General features: G+C 45.4%; 1 protein-coding gene across 1 annotated transcript in view; it reads right to left on the minus strand.

Annotated features, from left to right (window-relative positions):
- ZNF341 (zinc finger protein 341) overlaps positions 1–25,405 on the minus strand; it is a 61,142-nt gene that overhangs the window by 10,771 nt on the left and 24,966 nt on the right. Inside the window, exons 6-12 of the mRNA XM_082271838.1 lie at positions 22,987–23,182; positions 21,588–21,672; positions 20,975–21,171; positions 20,687–20,880; positions 15,463–15,671; positions 5,085–5,181; positions 520–652 (exon numbers count right to left, since the gene is read on the minus strand). Coding sequence (XP_082127964.1) covers positions 520–652; positions 5,085–5,181; positions 15,463–15,671; positions 20,687–20,880; positions 20,975–21,171; positions 21,588–21,672; positions 22,987–23,182 — 1,111 coding nt within the window. The remainder of the gene's footprint in view (positions 1–519; positions 653–5,084; positions 5,182–15,462; positions 15,672–20,686; positions 20,881–20,974; positions 21,172–21,587; positions 21,673–22,986; positions 23,183–25,405) is intronic.

A 25,405-nucleotide genomic window follows, 5' to 3' on the forward strand; every position in this document is an offset into this window, starting at 1 on the left:
AGGCTCTCGTGGACACCGCTGGATAGAGATGGGGCTCAGGTAAGTATTAGGGGGGCTGCTGCAGACAGAAGGCTTTTTATCTTAATGCATAGATTGCATTAGGATAAAAAACCTTCTGACCTTACAACCACTTTAAGGTATGGGTTTATAGGCATTGAATAATAATAAAAGAGTAAAGGTGACCATAGATGGATCAAAATTCAGCTGGTTCAGCAGAGCCCAGCTGAATTTTGATCCCTGTGTGGCAACTGCCGGTGAACAGAAGTTGATCCACGGACCAACTTCTGTTCAACCACCTCAGATAAAAGCTGCTAGATCAGCTCCTGCATCCAATGGCTGCAACCCTAAATTTGCATTCTCACAGTGGAGGAATCTCCCTTATTTCAGAATACACTAGCACAGCTGGGAGGATTCCCCCATCCACCTCAAATGTGTGATAGAGAATGGGAGAACGAGTTCAGTTTTTTCCATTTAACCAAGTGGAACCATGTATGGCCAACTTAAAGACATAAGCAGTACCTGAGTGGATGTGGCTGTGAAGCTTCAGATAGTGTTCTCGCCTGAATAACTTCTTACATACTGGACACTTGTACCGCCCTCCTCCGCCATGAGTGGGTAGGTGGCGCCTTAAATATCTCTCACAAGGAAACACCTACAAAAATGGACACCAAAAAAAAAAAAATATTATCTAAAGCGCTAATTGTAGTAAAAAAAAATGAAAGGTGTTTTTTATGAGCTATATTACAGCAGTTTTACGTAAAATTCAGAGTAGTTTTACAGCCTATAGGTACGGATAATTGAAAGCATGTATAAAGGCACATTTAACAAAAAAAAAAACAAACATACTTATTACCACTCTGCAATATGTGCACATTCCCCCAGGTTTTATCCATTTAAACATGCTGCGGGTACACAAAAATATACCAAAAATGTAGTATGCTCCTACCTTCTTCTTTGATATGACAACACTCTGAATTCCTAAGCATGTGTTGCCAGCTCTGCTTACATAATTTCCGATAGATTACAAAGAGCACAGACCCCTCCTTCTGTTCTCCTCCCTTCCTCATCTCCATAGCCCCTCCTCCTCTCCAGAACCCCTCTTCATCTCCGTAACCCCTCCTCCTCTATAGAACCTTTCCTCCTCTCCTTCCCCCCTACTCCTCTCCAGAAGCTCTCATCTCCATGACCCTTCCTCGTCTCCATAACCTCTCCTCCTCTTATTCCCCCTCCTCCTCTCCAGAACCTCTTCTCATCTCCATAACCTCTTTTTCTCTTCTTCCCCCTTCTCCTCTCCATAACCCTTCCTCCTCTCCAGAACCTTTTCTTATCTCCATAACCTCTCCTTCTCTTTTTCCCCCTCCTCCTCTCCAGAACCTCTCCTACTCTCCAGAACCTCTCCTCCTCTCCATAACATAACCACTCCTCCTTTCCAGAACCTCTTTTCCTCTTCTTCCCCCTTCTCATCTCCAGAACCCCTCCTCTTCTCCACAACCCCTTCTTCCCCCTTCTCATCTCCAGAACCCCTCCTCCTCTCTAGAACCTCTCCTCCTCTGCAAAACCCCTCCTCCTCTGCAGAACCCCTTCTTCTCTCCAGAACCCCTTGTCCTCTCCAGACCCCTCTCCAGACCTCTGCAGAACCTCTCCTCCTCTCTAGAACCCCTCCTCCTTACCTTCCCCTTCTCATCTCCATAACCTCTTTTCCTCTTCTTCCCCCTTCCTCCTCTCCAGAACCCCTTCTCATCTCCATAACCTCTCCTCCTCTTCTTCCCCCTCCTCCTCTCCAGAACCCCTCCTACTCTCTAGAAACTCTCCTCCTCTCCATAACCACTCATGTCCAGAACCTATTTTCCTCTTCTTCCCCCTTCTCCTCTCCAGAACCCCTCTTCTTCTCCAGAACCTTTCCTCCTCTCCTTCCCCCCTCTCATCTCCAGAACCCCTCCTCCTCTGCAGACCTCTGCAGAGCCCCTCCTCTTCTCCAGAACCTCTCCTCCTCTGCAGAACCCCTTCTCCTCTGCAGAATCTCTCCTCCTTTCCTTACCCTTCTCATCTCCTTCCCCTTCTCACCTCCAGAACCTCCCCTCCTCTCCTTCCTCTTTCTCATGTCTCTTCCTCTTCAAACCCCCCCCCCCAAAAAAAAGGGAACCAGAGTTAAAGTTGTTCGCCAGCCTCCAACAAGTAACATATTATGAACTCATTATTTGCCCGATTATATCGATCCATCTCCCAGTTGTTATAGAAATAGCTGCTAAATACCTTTATTTTGGTGTAAGCTTTTAGTCCCATACAAGTGTTTGTTCCTGTCCAGACAGTGGGTGGGCTCTACTGATCTCCTGGCTGACAACAAAAGTGTTATGGAGAATGGTGTCACTGCTGACCTGAATGGGGAAACGCAGTACATAGGGACCACAATACTAAAAATTCAGCAGCAGGACTGTGAGGATACCGGCCTGACACAAGAAATGAGGCCACAATATGAGGAATGTCAGGATCAGGTAACAGGTAAATACTTTAAAACGAAGGGGACAAATAAAAGTCTAACTAAATGCAAACATTTATTTTTCCTTGGATAGAATTGAGATGGATTAGACCAGGGGTGTCCAAACTTTTTTCAAAGAGGGCCAGATTTGATACAGTGAACATCCGTGAGGGCCGACCATTTTGCCTGACATTCTTTGGACCATTAAAATTAAATGCAAATTAACTATTTTATGCAAAGTTTATTGCAAATGGCATACTTTCCATTTCGTCACATGGATGACAAATCTATACAGGTGTTATGCCAGTTATCATGGAGAGAGCGCTGGTCCTGTCATAGTAGCGCCAAATTTATTTGTGTTTTTAGTGCTCCCTAATCAGTCTGAGGCCATATTGAGCAAGGGATATAAAGCTGGTGGGGATGGGCGGTGGGTGTTAACATTAGTGTATTCACAAGTAACATTGGCGTTGAAAGATCCAGAGATCCCAGTGGTCCTGAGCAGTGCTCTGGGATTCACAGGGGCCACAACAATAGACTTTTCCAAATTACCTGTGGGGCCGTATTAAAGCAGCCTGGGGGCCGCAATTGGCCCGCGGGCCGGACTTTGGACATGCCTGGATTAGACCATCTGTCAGGTTTTTCTTTCTGTCTGTGTTCCTGTTAGAGAGATTCACCCTCTCTATTTGTCATGTTTATTGTTATCACTGAAAGTTAAAGAAAATCCCAAATTTTGGGTTTTCACCACAACAGTAATAGAAGGGAAAACTTCCAATAGGGCAACTGGTTCTGGTGGCAACCAGGGATACCCCCACTTTGAAGGGATTTTCTCTCACTTCCCATGTAGGCTATGAGGCAGTGATAAGAAATCTCCCCAATGGGAAAAAAACTAACAGAGGCTATAAGCCTTCATTACTCCAAAATGAAAAACATGTTTGCCTATAGTTCTATTTTAAAGTAGCAGATATAGGCAGTTATAATAAAGGCATATTCTTATTCTATATTTATGGAAATGTTGTATTTAGTTGGGCGTTCCACTTTAACCATTCACTACTTTACCCAAAAAGATGTCTTTAGATTTACTTTAAAGTGGTTCTATAGTCTCAAGTTTTTTTGTGTTTTACCTTAATGCATTGTCTGCATTAGGGCCCTTTTACATTGCTCTGTAGCAAAATCCCAGTAAAAGCTGATATGCGTTTTTACCAGGATTTTGCTGTGATTCAGATGCGTTTCCTGTGCATTTTGGGTTGCCTGCACCTGTAAACGGTGGACACGTGACTGACACATGGATATGTGATGGTTGCGTTTTAACCGCGATTTACCTACCGTAAATTTCCATCCATTTCATTGTAAGGTTGTGCTTTTGGTGCAATCTTTAAAACCGCACCACAGACGCAGCATGCAGGACTTTTTTTTTTTTTAAACGCACCACACCTGTAACGCAATGAGTCTCCTAGTATTTGAATAGAAACATTTTTCTTGCACAGTAAAAACGCAAAAAAAAATGTATCAGTGTGAAAGGGCGCTTAAGGTAAGAAACCTTTTTCATGCAGCTCCCACCCCCTTTTACTTACCTGAGCCCAATCTTGATCCAGTGATGTGTACAAGATCAGTTGCTCTCCCCCTCCTCATTGGCTCAGAGACAGCTGTGGGAGGGAGCGGGGGACGGGGCCGAGCCGTGCTTGTCTTATTGACACATAGAGCACGGCTCGGGAGCGAGCCAGTACGGGTGCTCCCATAGAAAGCGACTTGCTATGGGGGCACTTGCCGGTGGGGGAGGAGCTAGGAGTGAGGGACTTGAGAAAAGGGGGATCATGGCTGCTCTGTGAAAAAAAGATTGCACAGAGCAGGTATGTTTTAAAAAAAAATAACATTTAAACCTTTACAATCATCTTAAAGCGGAGTTCCACCCGCTCTTGTTTCTCAAAAGTCAGCAGCTACAAAAAGTGTAGATGCTGATTTTTAATAAACACACACTAACCTGTCCCACGGTCCAGCGATGCATCCGGCGGGAGCCTCGGTTCTCTCCCTCTTCTCCCCGCAGCGCCGGCATCACTAGCGTGGGCACCCAGCTGTGACAGCTTGCGGCTTCACAGCTGGATGTGCACTGCACATGCGCGAGTCGCGCTGCGCGTCCTAAATAGATGGGCAATCTTCCGGGACCTGTGACGTGTCACAGAAGATTGCGGGGAGGGAGGGGGAGAAGAGAACTGCTGCTCGAGCCGCCTAGGCGTGGAAGTGAGGGGGAGCACCTGTCAAATCTAGGTACCCACTCCCCCCCAAAAAAATGACATGCCAAATGCGGCATGTCAGGGGGTCAGGAGGCCACTTTTGGGTGGAACTCCGCTTTAAGTGCTGTCACGAACCTTTGAAGCCCTTTAGATCCCAGGCCAAGGCCGTGCTTGGTGCCTATACATTACTTCTGCCTGGCTAGATTAAGCCCCACCCCTGAGGTATCCAGATTCCACTTATTGTTTTCTTACAAATTTGGAAGAAGAATCGAAGTGGCTGCTGTCAGACATATCCACTTTCTTTGCTCCTTCAATTATATTCTTGTATTCTTTTGGTCTTTTGAGAGGATGAAGATGTTAGACAGAAAACATATCCTCACCTTCTGGCAGTGTGGGCAGGGGTAGCTGTGCGTGGCTGACTGTAAATGTTGCTCCAGTGCCTCTTGTGTGGAATATTTATTCATACACTTCAAACACCTAAAATAAGGAGGGAATTAGCATTTTATAACTAAAGCTGAAACAGCATAATTACAAAAGTTTTTTTTTACAATTGGATTTATCACAAATAATCTATTTATTTTAAACTTGAAACGACAAATGTAATTGCTTCTTGTCTACAGATATACAAAAAGATACCAAACACAACAAAATCTGCACTCTCAAAATCTGTACACTCAATGTCTGCTGATCATCCAGCACAGAGGCAGAACTAAGGAAGATTGAGAAGGCATGAATCCTGTGTTCCTGCAAAGCAGGGACATGGATCCATGCCTTCCCCCTAGTAAAAGCCCCTCCCACAGCACACTAAAACACTGGTCAGGCACACACATTTACCCCTTTGATCTCCCCTGATGTTAACCCCTTCCCAGCCAGTGTTATTAGTACAGTGACAGTGCATATTTTTAGCATTGATCACTGTAATAGTGTCACTGGTCCCCAAAAAGTGTCAAAAGTGTCAGTTAGTGTCTGACTGTCTGCTGCAATATCGCATTTCAGCTATAAATCGCAGATCGAGACCATTACTAGTAAAATAATAATATATATATATATACAGTGGGTACGGAAAGTATTCAGACCCCCTTAAATTTTTCACTCTTTGTTATATTGCAGCCATTTGCTAAAATCATTTAAGTTCATTCTTCTTCCTCATGAATGTACACATAGCACCCCATACTGACAGAAAAACACAGAATTGTTGACATTGTTGCAGATTTATTAAAAAAGAAAAACTGAAATATCACATGGTCCTAAGTATTCAGACCCTTTGCTGTGACACTCATATATTTAACTCAGGTGCTTTGCATTTCTTCTGATCATCCTTGAGATGGTTCTACACCTTCATTTGAGTCCAGCTGTGTTTGATTATACTGATTGGACTTGATTAGGAAAGCCACACACCTGTCTATATAAGACCTTCCAGATCACAATGCATGTCAGAGCAAATGAGAATCATGAGGTCAAAGGAACTGCCTGAAGAGCTCAGAGACAGAATTGTGGCAAGGCACAGATCTGGCCAAGGTTACAAAAAGATTTCTGCTGCACTTAAGGTTCCTAAGAGCACAGTGGCCTCCATAATCCTCAAATGGAAGACGTTTGGGACGACCAGAACCCTTCCTAGAGCTGGCCGTCCGGCCAAACTAAGCTATCGGGGGAGAAGAGCCTTGGTGAGAGAGGTAAAGAAGAACCCAAAGATCACTGTGGCTGAGCTCCAGAGATGTAGTCAGGAGATGGGAGAAAGTTGTAGAAAGTCAACCATCACTGCAGCCCTCCACCAGTCGGGGCTTTATGGCAGAGTGGCCCGACGGAAGCCTCTCCTCAGTGTAAGACACATGAAAGCCCGCATGGAGTTTGCTAAAAAACACCTGAAGGACTCCAAGATGGTGAGAAATAAGATTCTCTGGTCTGCTGAGACCAAAATAGAACTTTTTGGCCTTAATTCTAAGCGGTATGTGTGGAGAAAACCAGGCACTGCTCATCACCTGTCCAATACAGTCCCAACAGTGAAGCATGGTGGTGGCAGCATCATGCTGTGGGGGTGTTTTACAGCTGCAGGGACAGGACGACTGGTTGCAATCGAGGGAAAGATGAATGCGGCCAAGTACAGGGATATCCTGGACAAAAACCTTCTCCAGAGTGCTCTGGACCTCAGACTGGGCCAAAGCTTTACCTTCCAACAAGACAATGACCCTAAGCACACAGCTAAAATAACGAAGGAGTGGCTTCACAACAACTCCGTGACTGTTCTTGAATGGCCCAGCCAGAGCCCTGACTTAAACCCAATTGAGCATCTCTGGAGAGACCTAAAAATGGCTGTCCACCAACGTTTACCATCCAACCTGACAGAACTGGAGAGGATCTGCAAGGAGGAATGGCAGAGGATCCCCAAATCCAGGTGTGAAAGACTTGTTGCATCTTTCCCAAAAAGACTCCTGGCTGTATTAGATCAAAAGGGGGCTTCTACTAAATACTGAGCAAAGGGTCTGAATACTTAGGACCATGTGATATTTCAGTTTTTCTTTTTTAATAAATCTGCAACAATGTCAACAATTCTGTGTTTTTCTGTCAGTATGGGGTGCTATGTGTACATTCATGAGGAAGAAGAATGAACCTAAATAATTTTAGCAAATGGCTGCAATATAACAAAGAGTGAAAAATTTAAGGGGGTCTGAATACTTTCCGTACCTTTCCGTATATATATATATATATATATATATATATATATATATATATATATATATATATATATATATATATATATATATATATGTATGTATATACACATCCCATACTTTGTAGACGCTATAACTTTTGTGCAAACCAATCAATATATGCTTATTTATATTTATTTATATGAAGCAGATTACATATTGGCTTAAATTGAAGAAGAAATTTGATGAAAATATGTTTCATAGCAGAAAGTATAAAATATTGTTTTTTTTTTTTCAGTGGGTAATTTTTTGTTTGTAGCGCAAAAAATAAATACCGCAGAGGTGACCAAAAGAAAGCTCTATTGTGAGAAAAAAAGGACGTCAATTTTATTTGGGTACAGCATTGCATAACCACGCAATTGTCAGTTAAAATAACGCAGTGCCGTATTGCCAAAAATGGCCTGGCCATGTAAGGGGGTAAATCTTCCGGAGGTCAAGTGGTTAAAACATAATATTTTTTTCATCCAACAGCCTGTTGGATATCCAATGTCATGTTAAATGACGTATCATGGACTGGATGTTGCTGTTTCCATTTGATGAGCTTTTGATGCATCTGTCATTTTGTGAGTATAAGAGCCGGTTCACACTGAGGCGATCCGACTTGCCGGGCGACCTCGGAACGACATGCACGGACTTCATATCATTGAAGTCAATGCAGGTTGCTCCAGGTCGCCCCAAAGTAGTACAGGACCCTTTTTCTAAGTCGGAGCGACTTGCGTCGCTCCTATTAGAATGGGTTCTGTGCTAATCTATGGCAGGCGACCCACGGCGACTTGTCAGGCGACCAAGTCGCCTGACAAGTCGCCCCAGTGTGAACCGGCTCTAATACTGACCACTTTTATAAATTAAAAATTGAGATTTTTGACTTACCGTAAAATCTATTTCTCTAAAGTTCATTGACGGACACAGCTCCTGAACTTCTTAATCATTGGGTTATACTGCTCCCTACAGGCGTAGGACACTAGACAGAAAAACAGTCTGGCTACGCCTATGGGCAGTCCCAGGGGGTATACTTCCTCTCTCTGCTATAGGTACTCAGTTTTGTTACAAGCAGGCGATGGTGAACGCCGGGGGCAGGACTAGGACGGAGTTTAGAGTATAAAGAGCCGGATCGATGACACGTCCCTATCCCCGCTGACGAAGTCCCGCCCACCAGGACGTAACGCGTACAGGGGAAGGTCATGTGATCCACGGCCATCTCTTACAACCAGGAAGTAACACAGCACGCTGCACCCTCTGCAAATTAATGCTTTTAAAAAACGGATACCATGTAAGTGCATATTTCTTCTGTTATATAAATAAAGTAACGATATACAGAGAGCACTAGATCCCTTTGATTTTCTTTACATATTGTGGGAGGTGTTCGGAGTTGTTACACAGAGCAGTATGACATCCTGCTGGGAAGATTTGTTTGCATTGCCTGCTTACTAAGTTTTTGGAAGCTGTGTTCCCTGAGAATTGATGTGATAAGCGTTCTGACCCTGCAGGGTCTTGGCATTGAGGTGAGAGGCAGAGAATGCCTGGTGGTGGGAAACTTTGAGCACTAAGAAGGCACACCATATTGAATGTTCACCAGTCTGTGTGTGGGCTCTTTTTTCTCCATCATCTGATACTATGGACTGTCTCTCCTCCACACTTATCTGACTCTGCAATTGGGTTTCCCACATTTATTATTTAATATTTATGAAATAATCTGTTTTCCAGCTTTTTGTGATATTTATAGGACTGCGCTGCACTATTGTTTAATATGTATGTCAAAGGTGTTTAGATTGCCCTTGAGTGTCAGCTGCTGGTCCGTTGATTGTATAATTATATGCTCAGCGCTGAATCTTTCTTATATTTATAGTATTAATAATTTGTTACAAGCAGTGTCAGAAGAATTACAACTCCACAGAGGGGTGGGAGCTGTGTCCGTCAATGAACATCAGAGAAATGGATTTTACGATAAGTAAAAAATCCCATTTTCTCTTTCGTTCATTGATTGACACAGCTCCTGATCTTCTTAACCATCAGAACGTTAAACATAAAGGGTGGGAACAACGAAAAAGAAATTCCCAAGGCTAAACTATAGCCAACCAGATAAACATGAGCTCAACCAAAACAACTGGAGCCCACCTGAAAAAAAAAAAACAAATACACCCTCAAAGAGGATCAGGTCCTCTAAACAGCAGCCTGCAAAACCTTGCCGCCATAAGAAGCACCTGCAGATGTCAACACATCCACTTTGAAGAACTTTGTGAAAGTGTGCACCGACGACCAGGTGGCTGCCTTGCAAACCTGCGTCACTGATGCCTGATGATGGAAGGCCCAGGAGGCACTGAGCGCCAGAGTAGAGTGCGCCTGGACAGGGAAAGGAGGAACCTGACCTTTGATGGAATAGGCCTGCATCACCGTCTGTCTGATTCATCTGGAAATGGTCGCAGAGGAAGCGGACAACCCTTTCCGTGAGCACAAATAATGAGTCTGTACTCCGTAGCTGCCAGGCACACCCTAATCGCCCGGACTACATCCAAGGCATGCAAAGCAAGTTCCTTTGGATGTTTTGGCCTGGGACACAGGGAAGGCAACACAAAGTCTTCTTCAAATGAAAATCAGAGACAACCTTTGGAAGGAACGACGAACAGGGACGAAGAACTACCTTAGCTCTGTGAACCCCCAAGTAAGGTGAACAACAAGATAATGCTGCTAATTCCGACACCCTGCACGCAGAGGTGATAGCCACAAAAAAGGCCACCTTCTGGGACAGCTTAAGCAGGGGAATCTCCTGAAGATTCTCAAAAGGAGGCTTCTGGAGGACTGAGAGCACCAAATTGAGGTCCCAAGGCGGTAATGGAGACCGCACTCGAGGAGCCAAGTGCCGAACTCCCTGAAGAAAAGTACGCATGTGTGTAAAGGAGTGTGTGGCCAAGGGCCGTTGAAAGAAGCCCGCTAAGACCGACACCTGGCCCTTGATAGTACTCAGGGCCAGTTTCTGTTCAACCCACCGTTGATCAAGATCAAGGTCAAGATCCGAGCCATTGAAAAAGAGCGAGGATGAACCCCAAGAGACTCACACCACGCGATGTAAATCTTCCACGTACGATGGTAGATCTTCCTAGAAGTACATTTCCTAGCTTTTAACAGTGTTGGAATCACTGACTCCGAAAAAATTCTCTATCCTTCAGCACCTGGTGTTCAACAGCCAAGCCGTCAAAGCCAGCGACTGTAAAGCAGGATGAAAGATTGGCCCTTGGGACAGCAGATCCTCCCTGAGAGGAAGCTAACAAGGAACATCGGCGACCAATCGCACCAGATCGGCGTACCAAGCCCAGCGAGGCCAGTCCGAGGCCACTAAGATGACCGGAATCCCTTCTGCCTTGATCCTGCGTAAAAGTCTTGACAGAAGTTTGAGAGGAGGGAAGGCGTAAATCAGACAATACTGACCACACGGGGCCAGCAGTGCGTCTGTAGCGTCCGCCAGAGGATCCCGTGACTGAGCTACAAACCTCTGCATCTTTCTGTTGATGCCAACAGATCCACCTCAGGAATGCTCCACCAGAGACACAACTGAAACACCTCTGAAAGACTAAAACAATTGCAGGTAAGCCGCTCAGGTGGGAAGATGTGATCAGGTGCAGGTGAGATCCGTAGTCTCCAGCAGTATCCTCAAACACAAAGTGATGACCGCACTCCGATATAAGTAAACATGTGAAATTTATTCACCACTGTAAATCCAAACTGGACATCAATACATCATGGACAAGGATGAAGGGACCACTCCCCTTGGTCCTTCACCTGCCGACTGAGGTAATCCGCTTGCCAATTTTCCACCCCGGGAATGTGTACGGCGGAGAGGACTGGAACAAAATGTTCTGCCCATCTTAGAATGCGGGCCGCCAGGACACTTTTTGTGCCTTGAGTTCCAGGACATTGATCGGTAGTCTGGACTCTTCCAGTGTCCAGTACCCCTGAGCAGAATTTTTGCAGAGGATGCCTCCCCAACCAGACAGGCTGGCATCCGTGGTGACCACTGTCTAATACAAGGGGAAGAAGGATTTGCCCAGCCGAAGCACCAGAGAACGAAGCCACCATATCAGGGAATCTTTTGTTCCCCAGCTCAGCCAGATTTGATTGTCCAGAGACTGCAGATTCTTGTTCCATTTGCCCAGAATCTCCCTTTGCACCTCGTATGGAACTGTGCAAACGGAACCGCCTCGAAGGTAGACGCCTTCAGGCCCAGCACCCGCATGCAAGTCTGGAGGGATGACCATCTGCTGGACTGCGGGATGACGAATTGCAGCCTGCAGTTTCAGGAGTTTGTCCAGAGGAAGAAGCATTTTTGCTAAGGCCGAGTCCAGAGTCAGACCCAGATAGTCCAGCTTTTTGGACAGAACCAGAGCAGACTATTGAAAATTCTGAATCCAGCTGAACTCCCTCAGAGTTTGTATGGTGATCGCCAGGTTTTCCACCAGAGCAGTAGGAGACTCTGCTCACAGAAAGAGGTCGTCCAAGTAGCCCAGTACTGCGATCCCCCATTGCTGTAAAAATGCTAGCATCGGGGCTAACACTTTTGTGAAGACCCGAGGAGCGGAGGCGGGACCAAAGGGTAATGCCACAAACTGATAATGTTTCTCTTCAATGGCAAAGTGGTGGAAGCGCTGGTGACTGGCACATATTGGAATGTGAAGGTAAGCGTCCTAGATTTCAATAGAGGCAAGAAAATCCCCCTGATGCAGGGATTCCACTCCCATGCGAATGGACTCCATTCTGAACTTGTGCACCCGTACAAAGCAGTTCAGCGCCTTGAGGTCCAGAATTGGACGCACCTTGCATTCCTTCCTGGGAACTGTAAATATGTTTGGGTAAAACCCCTGAAAACAGTCCGATGTCGAAACTGGGACAATCACCCCTTGAAGTAACAGGTCTTGCACCACCCCAATAAGACCCTGTAAGCGGTCCAGGGACAGGCACTAGTTGGAAGGAAAGAACCTTTCCGGAGGGTAAGAAAGAAACTCGATCTTGTAGCCAGACCGCATGACTTTGTGGACCCACTTGTCTTGTACCAGGAAAGTCCACGGGTCCGGAAACCAGCGAAGACATCCCCCACCGCTGATACGGGTGAGGGCACACCTTCATGCTGAAGGAGCCTTGTTCACTGGTCTAAAGAAGCCCGCTCTTAAATTGCCATACCAAGTATGCTTGGATCCACCAGAGGAGGCCCTGAAAGGCTTTAATCCCTTGTCAGTCGCCACTGAGGGACGAAAAAACTTCTAATGAGCCGAGAAGGGTGGCCCACGTCTACAACGACGGTCCTTGCCCTTATTAGCCTGCGGAAGAAAGATACTCTTCCCCCCTGTGAGACCCTACTGATGTTATCCAGGGTAGCTCCAAACAGGCGATCTCCTTGAAAAGGCAGGCCAGTCAAGGCCTTTTTAGAAGTCTGGTCCGCAGCCCAGCATTTAAGCCAAAAAATACCTCGAAGGACCACAGCTGAAACAGAGAGCCGAGCGACTAGGGGAGCCACATCTAAAGAGGCCTCACAGATAACATGCAGCCCCCGGACCAATTGGTCCGCGAGCTCAGCAAAGGCAGTGGGGAGCTGCTCCCCCTCCAGGTCACGGCGTAAAAGCTTAGCCCACTCAAGTGCAATGGTAAATACCGGCCTCAGTGCCGAACCAGCCACAGTGTACATATTGCGGGCCACAGCCTCCGCCTTCCTGTCAGCCAGTTCCTTAAAGGCCGGGGACTCTTCAACTGGAATCATGGACGCCTTGTTCAATCTGGAGACCAGAGGGTCCACCACCGGTGGAACAGTCCACTTTTTAAGAAGGGACTCCTCATAGGGGTACCACATAGCAAATTGCTTAGGGACCACAAGGGGATGTTTTGGTCATTCCCACTCTTTAGCGACAATTCTGTCAAAATAAAGGGAAAAGGAAAACCCTAGCCGCTCTGGATGGCTTGTAAGTGCCAAAGGGAACGAACGCCCCCGTTGCAGCTTCAGCTGCATCCTCTATTTTTAAGGTCTCACGCACAGATACAATCAGCGCATCGACCAGCGCCTTTTCGTGTGCGACTACATGAGTGGAGGAATCATCCTCACTATCTGAGAACTCAGGGCACATAGTCGCAGATCCAGCAGAGTGACCCACGTCCGTAGTAGCCGAATCAGATTCAGGATCTGAGAAGACAGATTAGGCAGGGGAAGGTGGGGGGGTGCTTTTTGCTAGCCCTTCGCCCAAAAACCACCTTCACCTGGGAAACAAAGGACTCCAGGACCGCCGTCAGTGCCTCAATGGATGGTTGGGAGCCGGAGGGCCCCCCTGCCTCTAAGAGGAGATCAGGTGGGGGAAAATGCTCCAAGGACTCTATGAGTCAATAGGGGGACCCCACAAAAAGGGTGTAAAAAAACACTGCTAAGGGACACCCACAGTGCTCCAACAGCACCACCCATTCGCCACTAACAGAGCACCTAATCGATCCTCAGCAGAGAGGGAGAGGACCCCTCCAGACTCACCACACAACAGAAACAGGCACCTGCAGCCACCAGGATAATCTGCACTCCACGTGCGGCTATCAAGATGTGAAAAGATCCAGGAGTCAGTAACAGGTGATGAGGAGGGGCTCACACTGCCGAAATCGCCGCCCAGAGGGCTCCACTGTCATGTATGCCGTTATTTTCAATGGCAAACCACCGCAAAATGGCTGCCGGACTACACAAACATGGCCGCCCTGCATTGGGCACACAGGCTACAAGAAAATGGCGGCACCACAAGGTTCTCAGGGGTCCGGGAGGGATCCCTAGGTCTCAGAAACTGGCACAGGCAGGAAGAGGGGGCCCTGGCAGGAGCCCCCACCAGGTACAGCCCCCCCAAAGTCGATCGCCTGGTCGTCGGCGGCGCACCCCTCTGCCCCCATCGCCAGCACAGCACCCTGCCCCAACCCCAAAAGGTGGGCCAGGCCACCCCACAGCCCCCAGCTTACCTGAATGGGGGGGAGGGGGCGAGATGGCCCACTGGGACCACCAGACCAATGAGGGGGGTACCTAATGGGAAAGAGGGGAACCCGGGGGTCCTACAGTTGCATGGAGGGGCCCACGTCCACCCCAAAACCCTCCAGGGGGAGAGGGGGGACAGTTATTTACCATACCAGGAACCAGGTGGGCACTGCTCCAGACAGAACCTCCACTCCATCTAATTGGGGGGCTGACGGCCAGGAGGAATGCTGCAACTCGGGCTGAAGGGCTGAAACCCGGTCGTATGCGACCTCACGCATACTCGCAGTCATAACTCGCAGGTTGACCTATCGCGGAGCTGAGGTCTGCATGCACTCGCTGGCCAGACTAGGGACCATCCCTTGGCCTATAACTGGACAGTGAAGGAGCAGTAGCAGACTGATGAGCTCATGCTTCTGCTCATTCTACATGCACTTTACATGCAGGACACCTGACTGGATCTTAGTGCAGAAGATCACATGTGCGTTTAAAGTTGTATTATTTACCTATAAATCCTCCTTTGTATAGCTACCCTAAAGCCCTGAAAGTGCTGCTGGGCACTGCCAGCTTGGATCCGATGGCAGCCGCTCCAGCACACTATAGTATTTCCCTTTATTCCTCCTCAGTTGCTACATAAAAGGTTGTGTGAAGGGAGGGATGGAGGAGCTGGGCCAGCACATACTGTAATTAAGAGGAGAGGGCTAGGACAGGCAAGGAGAAACGGAGCTCTGTTAGGAAATTGACTCTTCCTGGAATATTCAAATTTCTTAGCACGTTCAATATATTGTATTTTTTTTTTTAGATTATTAAAGTGTATTTTTCCCCGAAAAATTGCGATTGAAAAACTGCTGCGCAAAAACCGTGTGACATAAAAAAAAATGCAACGACTGCCATATTATTCACTAGGGTCTGTGTTCTGTTAAAAAAATATATAATGTTTGGGGGGTTTTAAGTAATTTTCCAGAAACAAAAATACTGATGTTTATTTGTAATGCCTACATATTAAGAATACGCCATACAGTACGTTCCTTTTAAACACAGCAAAAGTAACATTATACATCTGTAGAGACAATTTACTTGTATACAGCCATCTCCTTCTTGGGGGCGATCAAGGGGAGCAAGCAATGAGAATACTGGTGGACACCCATCTCGTAGAGGGAGGAGAAATCCTTGTTGCAGATGTGACATCGATAGGTCATCTCCTCCTGGTGGGTTTTGATGTGTTCCAAGAACTGTTCCAGCTTCTGGCAGGTGTGAACGCAGCCTTTCACCACACACTTGTATACCTGGAGAAATGCGTCAGATGCTGTAAAGTCCAATACAAGTCTTACACCTCTTCATCTCTTTAGTCCTGTACAACATATACTATGAATCATAATTTATTTTTTTCTTTATAATGCCTAAAAAATGGGATTTTTGACTTACCATCAAATCCATTTCTCTTATGTTCATTGACGGATACAGCTCCTGTCATTCTTGACCATTGGGTTATACTGCCAACTACAGGATTAGGACACTAGACAGAAAAAATCTTCTGGCTTCACCCATGGGCAGTCCCAATGGGTACACTCCCTCTCCCTGCTATAGTCACCCAGTTTTGTTCTTTGTCAGTCAATGAACATCAGAGAAATAGATTTTACGGTAAGTCAAAAATCCCATTTTCTCTTTCGTTCATTGACGGACACAGCTCCTGTCATTCTTGACCATTGGGACTTCCCAAAGGAGTGTAAAACAAGAAGGGTGGGAAACAGCAAAAAAAAAAATTCCCAAGGCTAAACATTAGTCAACCAGGCAACGGGGGCTCAACCAAAAGAACTGGAGCTCACCTGAAAAAAACAATACACCCTCAAAGAGGATCAGGTCCTCTTAAACAGCAGCCTGCAAAACCTTGCGGCCCAAAGAAGCATCCGCAGATGCCAACACATCCACTTTATAAAACCGACGACCAGATGGCTGCCTTGCAAACCTGCGACACTGACACTTGATGACGGAAGGCCCAGGAGGCACTAAGCGCCCTAGTAGAGTGCGCCTTGACAGGAAAAGGAGGAATCTGACCCTGAAGGAATAGGCCTGAACCACCATCGGTCTGATCCATCTGGAAATGGTCGCAGAGAAAGCAGAATAGAGAGTCTGACTTCCTGAAATACTCGGTAGCTGCCAAGTACACCCTAATTGCCCGGACCACATCCAAGACATGCAAGGCAGTTTCCTTTGGATGTTTAGGCCTGGGACACAGGGAAGGCAACACAATGTCTTCGTTCAAATGAAAGTCAGAGACCACCATAGGAAGGAATGACGGACAGGGGCGAAGCACCACCTTATCCTTGTGAATCACCAGATAAGGTGAACGACAGGATAACGAGACCAGTTCTGACACCCTGCGCGCAGAAGTGATAGTAGCCACTAAAAAGGCCACCTTTTGGGACAGTGTAAGCAGGGGAATATCCCAAATATTTTCAAAGGGAGGCTTCTGTAAAGCTGAAAGCACCAAATTGAGATTCCCAAGCCGGCAACGGAGCCTGCCCTGGAGGGACCAAATGTTGGACAACCTGAAGAAAGGTACGCACCAGGGAGTGTGTGACCAAAGGTCATTGGAAGAAGACCACCAAATCTGACAACTGGCCCTTGATGGTACTCAAGGCCAACTTCTGTTCAACCCCCCATTGAAGGAAGGTTAAGGTCCGAGCCACGAGAAGGAGCGAGGAAGCACCCCAAAAGACTCCCACCACGCAATGTACGTCTTCCACGTACGATGGTAGATCTTCATCAAAGTAGATTTCCTAGCTTTTAACGACGTAGGAATCACCGACTGTAAAACAGGATGGAAGATCAGTCCTTGGGACAGCAGATCCTCCCTGAGAGGAAGCTTCCAAGGAACGTCGGCGACCAGCGGCACCAGATCGGCCTATCATGCCCGGCGAGGCCAGTCCGGGGCCACTAATATGACCAGAAGTTTGGGAGGAGGGAAGACGTTTAGCAGACGATACTGACCCCACTGGGCCACCAGTGCATCTGCTAGTGGATCCCTTGACCGAGTAACAAATCTGCACCTTTCTGTTGAGCCAAAATGCCAACAAATCCACCTCGGGAGTGCCCCACCGGAGACACAGCTGATGAAACACCTCCATATGAAGGGACTACTCCCCGTGGTCCAACGCCTGCCGACTGAGGTAGTTTGCCTACCACTTTTGCATCCCGGGAATGTGTATGGCAGAGAAGGCAGGAACGAACCGTTCTGCCCACCTTAGAATGCCGGCTACCTCCAGAGCCGCCAGGACACTTCTTGTGCCCCCTTGGTGATTGACATAAGCCACGGCCGTGGCATTGTCCGATTGAATGCATTGATCAATAGTCTGGAATCTTCCAGCATCCAGATCCCCTGAACAAAATGCTTGCTGAGGACGCCTCCCCATCCAGGCTGGCATCCGTGGTGACCACTCTCCAATACAAGAGGAGGAAGGATTTTCCCAGCCAAAGCCCTGGAGTGCGAACCCACAATATCAGGGACTCATTTGTTCCCGACTCAGCTGGATCTGATTGTCCAGAGACTGCGGAGTCTTGTCCCACTTGGTCAGAACCCTTTGCAGGGACCTCATATGGAACTGTGCAAACGGAACCGCCTCGAAGGTAGATACCATCAGGTCCAGCACCTGCATGCAAGTCCGGAGGGACGACCATCTGTTGGACAGCAGGGGATGAATTGCAGCTTGCAATTTCTGGAGTTTGTCCAGAGGAAGGAGCACTCTGGCTGCAGCCGAGTCCAGTCATGCCCAAATAGTCCAGCTTTGTGAATGGAAATAGGGCAGACTTCTAAAAATTCAGAATCCAGCCAAACTCTGGCAGAGTTCGTATTGTGATCTCCAGGTTCTCCACCAGAGCAGAAGGAGGCTTCACTCGCAGAAGGAGATCATCCAAGTATCCCAGTACTGCGATCCCCGGTTGGCCTAGCAATGCTAGCACCGGAGCCAACACTCCTGTGAAGACCCGAGGAGCGGAGGCGAGACCAAAGGGTAACGCCATAAACTGATAATGCTTCTCTCCCACAGCAAAGCGGCGAAAACGCTGGTGGCTGGCACATATTGGAATGTGAAGATAGGCATCCTTGATATCGATTGAGGCGAAGAAATCCCCCTGACGCAGGCATGCCACCACAGTTTGAATGGACTCCATTCTGAACTTCTGTACCCACACAAAGCAGTTTAGCGCCTTGTTGTGCAGGATTGGACACATTTTGCCTTTCTTCCTGAGGGCGGACCTTCATGCAGAAGGAGCCTTGTCTGCTAGTCTGGAGAAGCACGCTCTCGGCTTGCCAGACCAGGCTCGTTTTGGATATGCCAGAGGAGGTCCTGAAAGGCTTAGAGCCCTTGTCAGTCGCCCCTATGAGATGAGAAGGAAGCTCCACGTCTACGACGTGGTTCCTTGCCCTTAGTAGCCTGCGGAAGAAAGGTACTCTTCCCCACGTGAGACCTTTAATGATGTTTAGAACAAAATGTGTTCTGCTACATTTCTTTGATAATATTAACCCATATCAGCGTATATTATTTAGTCTTGGTGAATGTTATAGCGTCCACAAACTATGGTATACAGTATATATTTGAACATTAATCAATCCTTATGTACTGACGGCCCTAAAATGCCAGGACAGTATAAATACCCCCCAAATGACCCCTTTTTGGAAAGTAGACAGAGCAAAATATTTTTTAAAAAGCATGGCAAGTTTTTTTTTTAATTTACAATTTTTTTTTTTACATACTGCCAATAGATCAGTACAGACTCCTCCTATAACTGTTGTGGTAGTGATCAGGGGCACTAACTGGTGGCAGTATGTTAAAAAAAAAAATCTCTATATTTTTTTACATTTTTCTAACTTTTGTTGTCTTTTATTACAATTTGCTTATTTTTTTTTACAATTTTTTTTACATACTGTGACCAGAGAAGTACAGTGTCACCTATGTAAACAAGGCAGATCTCCGTTCTGACGGGGGAAAGGATAGATTCTGTGTTCCAACAAAGCTGAGAATAAAATCCATTTCTTCCCCTAGTAAAAGCAGCATACACAGTACACAAAAACAGTGGCTAGGCACACCGCTATTCTTTTGATCGCCCCTGATGTTTAATCCCTTCCCAGCCAGTGTCATTAGTACAGTGACAGTGCATATTTTTGGCACTGATCATTGTACTAGTGTCATTGGTTTCCACAAAGCGTCAAAAGTGTCATTTAGTGTCCGACTGCCCGCCGAAAGTCCTGCTATAAGTCGCTGATCGCCACCATTACTAGTATTAAAAAGATAAATAAGTAAAAATTCCATAAATATATCCCATAGTTTGTAGATGCTATAATGTTCACGTAAACCAATCAATATAAGCTTATTGGGATTTTGTTTACCAAAACATGTAGCAGAATACATATTGGTCTAAATTTAGGAAGAAATTAAATTTGTTAAATTTTTTTATTGGATATGTTTAAGTCTCCATTCACACTGGTACGACTTGTCAGGCGACTTGGTCAGCCTGACAAGTCGTGCACCGTCGCGGTCCATAGTGTAGTACAGGAACGGTTCTAATAGGAGCGACACAAGTCGCTCCGACTTAGAAAAAGGGTCCTGTACTACTTCGGGGCGACCTGGAGCGACTTGCATAGACATTCATTTTATGAAGTCCGTGCAAGTCGCGCTGCACGCGACTTCACAGGTCGCCCCGAAGTCGTGCCGCTTCAGTGTGAATGTGGTCTTATAGCAGGAAGTAAAAAATATTGTTTTTGTTTAGTTTTTTAAATTCTTTCTTTCAGGCTTTTTTTGTTTTAGCGCAAAAAATAAATACCGCAGAGGCAATCAAATACCTCCAAAAAAAAGCTTGAGCTGTGGGAAAAAAATGACATAAATGTATTGGAGTACAGCGTTGCATGACTGCGCAATTGTCAGTTAAAGTAACGCAGTGCCGCATCGCAAAAAATGGCCTGTCATGAAGGGGGGTAAATCTTCCGGAGATCAAGCGGTTAATGTCGGATTTGTAGAGATTCATTACTATTGTGATTCAAAGATTTGGACACAGCCGAATCTACGATGAATTAAAATTTCGCCTGAATTTAGTTTTGTAAGAAAACGAATCGCACATGTCTATTTGCTGTCGCTTTCTGTCCCATTGACAATGGTCACCAAGACAAACAGAGAGATCTCCATAGCAGGGACACAAACAGATAGAAAAACCTGAAATTTCTGCAGTCTAAAAAAAAAAGGGTTATGGCTTTAGATATACTTTGAGTAAACTCCGTAAATATTGATGAATTGTTCTTGTGACCTACCTGCTCCGGTTTATGTTGTGTCATGTGTGATTTGAGCTGGAAGTAGCTGGTAAACTTGCTGGGACAGAACTGGCAGTGATAGGAGCTGTCAATAACGACCACCTGCTTGGCTTCTGTCCCATCACATGACCCGCCTTGGACTGCGTCCAAGTCCTGCGATGGAGCATTTTCTACTGGGACCTGGTTGGAGACAGCTAAATACAAACATAATGTTAACCAACTTTCTCTGTGAGAAAGAAGACACCATACAATGTTCTTCTATTCCTATACAGTGTGACAGATACCTACCTTCATTCTCCGCAGACTCTTCCTCTGACTGAGAGGTGTTGAGTGGTACCACCTGTAATGTCATGGATCCCTGTGAGCCGGTTGTACTTGGAGCTTTTGGCCAGACTTTGTGGGTCTGCATGTGCTTCTTAACGTTGGACTTCTGTGCAAACGCTCGTCCACATACAATGCACTGAAATGGCTTCTCTCCTGTATGACTTCAAGAAAAGAAGTATTTATGTGAGCAAAAAGTTACTTATACCAAGTTATAACATTTATGTAATAAATAGTTTCTCGAACCATGAGAAAACTTCTAAGCTCCTAGCTTAGCACTGAAGAAGCCACGTGATCTGTGACGCAACGCATCGGACGGAGCCGAGCGACGTCACTTCCAAAAACCAGAAGTAGGCTGTAAACAGATCCTGTGTATATTTTACATGCTACGGCTGAGTATTGTCAACTGTTATCTTATGTGAGTGCATTATCTCTATGCTTTTCATTTTTTAACCACGGTTATAACTGTGCAACTCAAACATATCAATAGGCCGATGGGCCCATGTAAAAATGTTTGTCTACCTGTTCTTGTTTCTATGAACTTCCCTAATAAAATATTATGGAAACGAAAGATGCTCACCTCCGAATGTGCTGCTGAAGGTCAAAGTTCTTCCCAAAGGCTTTATCGCAGAAGGTACACTTCAGTTTAGGGGTTTTCATTTTTCCTAAATAAGGGTGAAAGCCAGAATGAACTCCAGAAGGACCCATGATTCTTGTACTTAAAATCCTAGATAGGGTGACCTACATAAGCTCATTTTCAAGTATCGGTTCATTAAAATGGGCAGCATTTAAAAGACAGGAGTAATTTAAAAAATATATATTATTAGAGCTATTTATCCTGAAAAACTGCATGTCACAAAGGCAGTGTGTGAATACCTGCAAACAAAATGTTTCTAGGCTATTTTCTCTCCAGGTTGAACGTTTTTTCATTCATAGGAACATCATAAATCAGGAAAATACCACATTACAGCCACTAGATGAAGCTAACACCTTTATTTACTATGATAATAAGCTCCATCTAGTGGCCATAATGCAGTATTTTCCTGATTCATGCTATTCTTATGAAAGAAGAACATCCGACCTGGAGAGAAAATAGCCTAGTAACATTTGATTTAGCCCCATTTGCACAGAATGAATGTTCCCACAGTTTTCCTGGACAAATAACTCTGGAAATTGTTGTGGCATGAGTATAGTAATTCTGCACAGCCATAAATATTTGCATCATTCCTTCTAAGTGCAGGACCCTCAGTCTATAGCATTCTCATCCTCTGGGATCCTGGAATAGAGGAAGGGAGTATGTTTTCAGGGGGCTAATCTCACTTAAAGGGTTACTCCACTTTTGTGGGAAAAAATAGCAAAACAATAATAATAAGTCATATTGTAATAAAATGTTATTAAAATGACCTTTCCACTTCAATTGACAGTGCTGTCATTTTCTGTAAAATGTAATGCCATATGACAACCTGAAGGGGTTCTGTAAGCAGATTGTGTACAGAATGCTCTCCAGATTTGTCATTTCCTGCTTTTGTGACTGGCCTAATGATTTTTCCAGAAGTCTGCACAAAGATACAAGTCAGATTTTGAGCATCCCCTGCAACAAAGTGTCATTTTTGGTGAGATACTCCCAAAAGGAGAGCTTGTCCAAAGGGATGCAGACCCTGCCATTTTCCTCATTAGAGCCCTGCAGGTGCAGCAGCTGAATATTAATTATAAAATCAATCCCATACAACTTCCCTCTGAACCCTCTCTGTCCCTCTGGACACAGAAAAATAAACAGCTATTTCTTCAGAATAGCAAAAGGTAGGAATCTGCAACAAAGTTTGTTTTAAACCTTGTAATGTAATTAGATCACCCAGAGGGAAAATAAAATTAACTGAAAAAAAAAATAAAAAAATAAAACGTTACACCTAAGTACTTAACCTAATCTTCAGGCCTAAAGGCCATAACTACTCTGGCAGGGAAAGACTTAATATCCTTACTGTTCGGGCTGCTGTTGTCAGGCTTCGGCCGGCGAGTCTTGTTAGGGACGGCGGACTCCATACTCCCCATGCTGCTTCCACTCAAGTCAGTGCAGGGTGAGCAGCTACTTGTGGTTTTTGATTTAAGACCCTGTTTCCCAGGGCTGTATACCGGAGGGGTGTTATAAACTGTGCTTTCAACACACTGACTTGGAACCTGCCAATATAAGAAGTCATAATAATCCTTCTGTCCCTACTACCACTCCCTCTTCAAAGTCTAAAATACAATCCGATTATAAATTATTAAGATGATTCAGTTAAAATTTGCAAAGTGTCAGTGTGGTATTAGGCATCGTTTACATTTGCGGTTGGGGTGCAGTAAAAACATGCGGCTGAGCTGCATTTTAACCTGCCACTAGCTGTTCCCCATTAAGGTTCAAAGGCATTGGACAGGGGTATATATATGGGCCGTGGTGTGGCAAAATGTATCCCCACTGTTGAATGAAGGCCAAACAACAGGTTTCTTGGGGTTAAAACAGGCAGTGAGGAGGCATCACAACACTTCTCATTGCCTTTCAAACCCCCTCAAAAAAGTGATTTTAGAAGCTAGGCCTCCCCTGTTCATATGCTAATGAACTAGTTTGACTGGTTCATGGAGCGCTAGCAACAGGAAGTGATGTTGGCAGGAAGTAAAGGGAGGGAATAAAGGACTTGAACGCAGCCATGTGTTGAAGACAAAGAACTCATTTTGGAGGAATCAAAGAAGTAAGAAGCTGTTTTGGAAGCGATCCTGGGTAGAAGGAAGAAAACGCCATATCACCAGCTGGAACTCAAGTCAAGTAATTGTTTAATGTATCCCTATGCCTTTTGCAAACATTGTTCCATGCTCATTTGCTAGGGAGGATAGATAGCTTGTGCATGTGTATATTGTATGCATACAGTGCCTTGCGAAAGTATTCGGCCCCCTTGAACTTTGTGACCTTTTGCCACATTTCAGGCTTCAAACATAAAGATATAAAACTGTAATTTTTTGTGAAGAATCAACAACAAGTGGGACACAATCATGAAGTGGAACGAAATTTATTGGATATTTCAAACTTTGTTAACAAATAAAAAACTGAAAATTGGGCGTGCAAAATTATTCAGCCCCTTTACTTTCAGTGCAGCAAACTCTCTCCAGAAGTTCAGTGAGGATCTCTGAATGATCCAATGTTGACCTAAATGACTAATGATGATAAATAGAATCCACCTGTGTGTAATCAAGTCTCCGTATAAATGCACCTGCACTGTGATAGTCTCAGAGGTCCGTTTAAAGCACAGAGAGCATCATGAAGAACAAGCAACACACCAGGCAGGTCTGAGATACTGTTGTGGAGAAGTTTAAAGCTGGATTTGGATACAAAAAGATTTCCCAAGCTTTAAACATCCCAAGGAGCACTGTGCAAGCCATAATATGAAATGGAAGGAGTATCAGACCACTGCAAATCTACGAAGACCTGGCCGTCCCTCTAAACTTTCAGCTCATACAAGGAGAAGACTGATCAGAGATGCAGCCAAGAGGCCCATGATCACTCTGGATGAACTGCAGAGATCTACAGCTGAGGAGGGAGACTCTGTCCATAGGACAACAATCAGTCGTATACTGCACAAATCTGGCCTTTATGGAAGAGTGGCAAGAAGAAAGCCATTTCTTAAAGATATCCATAAAAAGTGTTGTTTAAAGTTTGCCACAAGCCACCTGGGAGACACACCAAACATGTGGAAGAAGGTGCTCTGGTCAGATGAAACCAAAATCAAACTTTTTGGCAACAATGCAAAACGTTATGTTTGGCGTAAAAGCAACACAGCTCATCACCCTGAACACACCATCCCCACTGTCAAACATGGTGGTGGCAGCATCATGGTTTCGGCCTGCTTTTCTTCAGCAGGGACAGGGAAGATGGTTAAAATTGATGGAAAGATGGATGGAGCCAAATAAAGGACCATTCTGGAAGAAAACCTGATGGAGTCTGCAAAAGACCTGAGACTGGGACGGAGATTTGTCTTCCAACAAGACAATGATCCAAAACATAAAGCAAAATCTACAATGGAATGGTTCACAAATAAACATATCCAGGTGTTAGAATGGCCAAGTCAAAGTCCAGACCTGAATCCAATCGAGAATCTGTGGAAAGAACTGAAAACCGCTGTTCACAAACGCTCTCCATCCAACCTCACTGAGCTTGAGCTGTTTTGCAAGGAGGAATGGGCAAAGATTTTAGTCTCTCGATGTGCAAAACTGATAGAGACATACCCTAAGCGACTTACAGCTGTAATCACAGCAAAAGGTAGCGTTACAAAGTATTAACTTAAGGGGGCTGAATAATTTTGCACGCCCAATTTTTCAGTTTTTTATTTGTTAAAAAAAGTTTGAAATATCCAATAAATTTCGTTCCACTTC

This window comes from Pelophylax lessonae, assembly GCF_965119305.1.
Source record: "Pelophylax lessonae genome assembly, chromosome: 11".
Classification (NCBI taxonomy): Eukaryota; Metazoa; Chordata; class Amphibia; order Anura; family Ranidae; genus Pelophylax; species Pelophylax lessonae.